This window comes from Vidua macroura, unplaced genomic scaffold, assembly GCF_024509145.1.
Source record: "Vidua macroura isolate BioBank_ID:100142 unplaced genomic scaffold, ASM2450914v1 whyUn_scaffold_211, whole genome shotgun sequence".
NCBI lineage: Eukaryota > Metazoa > Chordata > Aves > Passeriformes > Viduidae > Vidua > Vidua macroura.
In genome coordinates, this window is record NW_026530586.1 from 36,577 (window position 1) to 42,841 (window position 6,265).

Consider the following 6,265-nt stretch of genomic DNA (forward strand, 5'->3'; position numbering starts at 1 on the left):
ACTGGGAATGGACTGGGATATACTGGGATGCACTGGGATGGACTGGGAGGGACTGGGATATACTGGGATATACTGGGATGGACTGGGATACCGGGAATGGACTGGGATGGACTGGGAGGGACTGGGATACTGGGAATGCACTGGGATATACTGGGAGGAGACTGGGAGGTACTGGGGGATACTGGGAATGGACTGGGATGGACTGAGAGGGACTGGCATATACTGGGATGGACAGGGATGAACTGGAGGGGGTACTGGGAGGGATTGGGAGGGACTGGGATGGATTGGGATGGACTGGGATGGACTGGGGGGGACTGGGAGGGACTGGGATGGACTGGGAGGGACTGGGGGGACTGGGAGGGATTGGGATGGACTGGGAGGGACTGGGATGGACTGGGGGGGACTGGGAGGGATTGGGATGGACTGGGAGAGACTGGGATATATTGGGATGGACTGGGATGGACTGGAGGGAACTGGGAGGGACTGGGATGGACTGGGAGGGACTGGGGGGACTGGGAGGGACTGGGATGGTACTGGGATGGACTGGAGGGAGTACTGGGAGGGACTGGAGGATACTGGGATGGACTGGGCGGGACTGGGGGGACTGGGATATACTGGGATGGACTGGGAGGGACTGGGAGGAGACTGGGATGGACTGGAGGGGGTACTGGGAGGGACTGGGATGGTACTGGGGGACACTGGGATATACTGGGATGGACTGGGAGAGACTGGGAGGGACTGGTGGATATTGGGAAGTACTGGGAGGGACTGGGGGTACTGGGGGAGACTGGGATGGACTGGGATGAACTGGGAGGGACTGGGATGGACTGGGAGGGACTGGGAGGGAGTGGGATGGACTGGGAGGGACTGGGATGAACTGGGAGGGAGTGGGATGGACTGGGAGGGACTGGGGGGCACTGGGGGATATTGGGAAGAACTGGGAGGGACTGGGATATACTGGGATGAACTGGAACGGACTGGGGGCGACTGGGATGAACTGGGAGGGAGTGGGAGGCACTGGGGGATACTGGGAGGGTACTGGGATGAACTGGAACGGACTGGGGGGGACTGGGGGCGTACTGGGATAGAACTGGGAGGGACTGGGAACTTTTTGGGGGGGCTATGGGGTCTCTATGGGGTCCCGCCCCTTTTGGGGGGGTCCAGGCTCGCTCCAGCCCCTCCCCATGGGGTCCCGCCCCTTTTGGGGGGCGCCCAGGACCCCCAAATCCCCCCGAATTTCTCCCAAATCTCCCCGAATTTCCCCCAAATCCCCCCAGGGGCTCCTCCGGGGGTCCCGGGTTCGAGTCCCGGCTCCTCTGGAGGACCCCGAGTCTCTATGGTCGGCGAGGGGGCGGCCAGAGCGGCTCCAGGGACGCCGCCCTAGCGCCGCTTCCGGCCTCACTTCCGGCATCTCTGTGGTGGCGGCGGCGGCGGCGGGAGCGGGACGGGCCCGCGTGGGAGCGGTGAGGGAGAAGCGCGAATCTGGGGGGATTTTGGGGGGTTTTGGGGTGTTTTTGAGGGGTTTAGAGGGGTTTTGGAGGGTGAGGGGGAGTGAAGGAGGAGATTTGAGGGGTCTGGAGGGGTGGAGGGGCGATGGAAGGAGATGGGGGAGTTGAAGGGTCCGAAGGGAGTTTTGGGGGTCCGTGAGGGGAAAATGGGGGGACTGAGGGTGAGGTTTGGGGGGGGTCTGAGGGGAAATTTGAGAGACTCTTTGGTGTCCATAGGGGGGTAATTGGGGTTGAGGGGCTTTGAGGGGGCCGAGGGGAAATTTAGGGGGTCCGTGAGGGGAAAATGGGGGGAATGAGGGAGGAGGTTTGGGGGGGGTCCTGTGAGGAAATTTGCGGGGTCTGAGGGGAAATTTGGGGGGTCCGTGAAGGGGAAATGGGGGGGACTGAGGGGGGAGCTTTGGTGGAGTCCTTTGGAGGGGTCTGAGGGGAAATTTGGGGAGTCTGTGAGGGGAAAATGGGGGGAAACTGAGGGGGAAGGTTTGGGGGGGTCCTGTGAGGAGTCTGAGGGGAAATTTTGGGGGTGCATGAGGGGGAAATGGGGGGAAACTGAGGGGTGGGGGTCTGAGGGGAAATTTGGGGGGTCTGTGAGGGGAAAATGGGGGGAAACTGAGGTGGGAAATTTTGGGGGGCGCTTTGAGGGTGTTGAGGGATCCATGGGGACGAGATTTGGGGTGTTCTGAGGGGAAATTTGGGGGGTCCATGAGGGGGAAATGGGGGGGACTGAGGGGGGAGATTTGGGGGGGTCCTGTGAGGGGTCTGAGGGGAAATTTGGGGGGTGCATGAGGAGGAAATTTGGGGGACCCCTGTGAGGGGAAATTTTGGGGGTGCATGAGGAGGAAATTTGGGGGACCCCTGTGAGGGGTCTGAGGGGAAATGTTGGGGGGTCCATGAGGGGAAAATGGGGGGAAACTCAAGGGAGAGTTTTGGGGGGTCCTGTGAAGGACTCTGAGGGGTCTGAGGGGAAAATTTTGGGGGTGCACGAGGAGGAAATGGGGGGGACTGAGGGGGGAGGTTTGGGGGGTCCTGTGAGGGGCCTGAGGGGAAATTTTGGGGGGTCTTTGAGGGGAAAATGGGGGGAAACTGAGGGGGGAAATTTTGGGGAGCACTTTGAGGGTGTTGAGGGATCCATGGGGACGAGATTTGGGGTGTTCTGAGGGGAAATTTGGGGGTCCATGAGGGGAAAATGGGGGGGAAACTGAGGTGGGAAATTTTGGGGAGCACTTTGAGGGTGTTGAGGGATCCATGGGGGCGAGATTTTCCCATTTCTCCCCCTCATTTCCCCATTCCCCCCCCCAGTTTCCCCTTTTTTCACCCCAATTTTCCCTTTTTTTACTGTTGATTCTGCCTTTCCCACCTTGATTTTCCCTTTTTCACCCCAATTTTCCCTTTTTTACTGATAATTCTGCTTTTCCCCACCTTGATTTTCCCTTTTTCACCCCAATTTTCCCTTTTTTACTGATGATTCTGCCTTTCCCACCTTGATTTTTCCCTTTTTCACCCCAATTTTCCCTTTTTTACTGATGATTCTGCTTTTCCCACCTTGATTTTCCCTTTTTCACCCCAATTTTCCCTTTCTCCCCCACAATTTCTTTCACCAAATCTCCTTTTTTTTCCCCTGGATTTTTCCCATTTCCCCCCTCCAATTTCCCCCTGTTCCCCTAATTCTCCCTTTTCTTCCTGAATTTCTTTTTTTTTCACTCTCATTCTTCCTTTCCCCTCCAAATTTCCCTTTCCCACCCCAAATTCTCCCTTTTCCCACCCAAATTCTCCCTTTTCCCCCCTCCCACCAAATATTTCTCCTTTCTCCCCCCAGACTTTCCCTTTTTCACCTCCATTTTCTCTTTTTTCCACCCCCTTTTTCTCCTTTTTCCCCTGATTTCCCCTTTTTCAGCATTGCTTTTTCCTTTTTAATCCCATTTTTTCCCTTTTTTAGTGATAATTCCTCCTTTTCCCCCAATTTCCCTTTTTCAGTGCTAATTCCTCCTTTTTTCCCCAATTTCCATTTTTCAGTGATAATTCCTCCTTTTTTCCCCAAATTTTCCTTTTTTTTCAGTGATAATTCCTCCTTTTTCTCCCAATTTCTCTTTTTCAGTGATAATTTTTCCCTTTTTCAGTGATAGTTCCTCCTTTTTTCCCCAAATTTTCCTTTTTTTCAGTGATAATTCTTCCTTTCCCCCCCAATTTTCCCTTTTTCAGTGCTAATTCCTCCTTTTTCCCCCCAATTTCCGTTTTTCAGTGCTAATTCCTCCTTTTTCCCCCAATTTCTCTTTTTCAGTGCTAATTTTTCCCTTTTTCAGTGATAGTTCCTCCTTTTTTCCCCAAATTTTCCTTTTTTTCAGTGATAATTCTTCCTTTCCCCCCTCAATTTCCCTTTTTCAGTGATAATTTTTCCCTTTTTCAGTGATAGTTCCTCTTTTTTTCCCCAAATTTTCCCTTTTTCAGTGCTAATTCCTCCTTTTTTCCCCCAATTTCCCTTTTTCAGTGCTAATTCCTCCTTTTTTCCCCATTTTCCCTTTTTCAGTGATAATTTTTCCCTTTTTCAGTGCTAATTCCTCCTTTTTTCCCCAAATTTCCCTTTTTCAGTGCCAATTCCTCCTTTTTCCCCCCAATTTCCCTTTTTCAGTGCTAATTCCTCCTTTCCCCCCCAATTTTCCCTTTTTCAGTGCTAATTCCTCCTTTTTTCCCCTAATTTTCCCTTTTTCACTGCTAATTCCTCCTTTTTTCCCCAAATTTTCCTTTTTTTCAGTGCTAATTCCTCCTTTTTCCCCCAATTTGCCTTTTTCAGTGATAATTTTTCCCTTTTTCAGTGCTAATTCCTCCTTTTTTCCCCAAATTTTCCTTTTTTTTCACTGCTAATTCCTCCTTTTCCCCCCAATTTCCCTTTTTCAGTGCTAATTCCTCCTTTTTTTCCCCAAATTTTCCTTTTTTTCAGTGATAATTCCTCCTTTTTTCCCCCAATTTCCCCTTTTCAGTGCTAATTCCTCCTTTTTCCCCCAATTTCCCTTTTCAGTGCTAATTCCTCCTTTTTTCCCCAAATTTCCCTTTTTCAGTGCTAATTCCTCCTTTTTTCCCCTAAATCTCTCTCAACAACAACAACGGAGGAGGAGGAAAAGAGAGAGATATCTCTCTCAACAACAACAACGGAGGAGGAGGAAAAGAGAGAGATCTTTTTCAGTGATAATTTTTCCCTTTTTCAGTGCTAATTCCTCCTTTTTTCCCCAAATTTTCCTTTTTTTTCACTGCTAATTCCTCCTTTTCCCCCCAATTTCCCTTTTTCAGTGCTAATTCCTCCTTTTTTCCCCAAATTTTCCTTTTTTTCAGTGATAATTCCTCCTTTTTTCCCCCAATTTCCCCTTTTCAGTGCTAATTCCTCCTTTTTCCCCCAATTTCCCTTTTTCAGTGATAATTCCTCCTTTTTTCCCCAATTTTCCCTTTTTCAGTGCTAATTCCTCCTTTTTTTCAGTGCTAATTCCTCATTTTTTCCCCAAATTTTCCTTTTTTTTCAGTGATAATTCCTCCTTTTTCTCCCAATTTCTCTTTTTCAGTGCTAATTTTTCCCTTTTTCAGTGATAGTTCCTCCTTTTTTCCCTAAATTTTCCTTTTTTTTCAGTGCTAATTCCTCCTTTTTTCCCCCAATTTCCCTTTTGCAATGATAATTCCTCCTTATCCCCCTCAATTTCCCTTTTTCACTGATAATTCTTCCCTTTTCCCCCAATTTTCCCTTTCCCCCCCACATTTCATTTTTCATCCCCATTTTCAGTGCTGATTCCCCTTTTTTTATCCCAATTTCCCTTTTTCAGTGCTAATTCCTCCTTTTTCCCCAAATTTTCCTTTTTTCAGTGATAATTCCTCCTTTTTCCCCCAATTTCTCTTTTTCAGTGATAATTTTTTCCCCTTTTCAGTGCTAATTCCTCCTTTTTTTCCCCAAATTTTCCTTTTTTTCAGTGCTAATTCCTCCTTTCCACCCCCAATTTCCCTTTTTCACTGATAATTCTTCCCTTTTTCCCCCAATTTTCCTTTCCCCCCCTACATTTCATTTTTCACCCCCATTTTCAGTGCTGATTCCCCTTTTTTGTCCCAATTTTTCCCTTTTTCAGTGCTAATTCCTCCTTTTTTCTCCAAATTTTTCTTTTTTTCAATGATAGTTCTTCTTTTCCCCCCCTCAATTTTCCCTTTTTCAGTGCTAATTCCTCCTTTTTTCCCCAAATTTTCCTTTTTTTCACTGCTAATTCCTCCTTTTCCCCCCATTTTCCCTTTTTCAGTGCTAATTCCTCCTTTTCCCCCCCCAATTTCCCTTTTTCACTGATAATTCCTCCTTTTTCTTCCCCAAATTTTCCTTTTGTTTCAGTGGTAATTCTCCCTTTCCCCCCCCCAATTTCCCTTTTTCAGTGCTAATTCCTTCTTTTTTCCCTAAATTTTCCTTTTTTTCAGTGCTAATTCCTCCTTTTTGCCCCCCAATTTCCCTTTTTCAGTGATAATTCTTATTTTTCTCTCCCCAATTTTCCCTTTTCCAGTGCTAATTCCTCCTTTTTTTCCCCCAATTTCCCTTTTTCACTGCTAATTCTTATTTTTCTCTCCCCAATTTTCCCTTTTTCAGTGATAGTTCCTCTTTTTTTCCCCAAATTTTCCTTTTTTTTCAGTGCTAATTCCTCCTTTTCCCCCCAATTTCCCTTTTTCAGTGCTAATTCTTATTTTTCTCTCCCCAATTTCCCTTTTTCAGTGCTAGTTCCTCCTTTTTTCCCCAAATTTTCCTTTTT

The 6,265-nt window shown here is 48.1% G+C and overlaps 1 protein-coding gene across 1 annotated transcript; it reads right to left on the bottom strand.

The window, feature by feature from the left end:
• Window positions 1–1,411, bottom strand: LOC128802910 (uncharacterized; the record flags this gene model as incomplete). The annotated part of the gene is made up of 4 exons (XM_053969461.1): window positions 1,403–1,411; window positions 979–997; window positions 789–913; window positions 1–81 (listed from the first exon to the last, which is right to left on the bottom strand). Coding segments are annotated over exons 1-4 (234 nt in total), but the record flags the coding sequence as incomplete, so codon positions are not given.
• Between the last annotated feature and the right edge of the window lie 4,854 nt (window positions 1,412–6,265).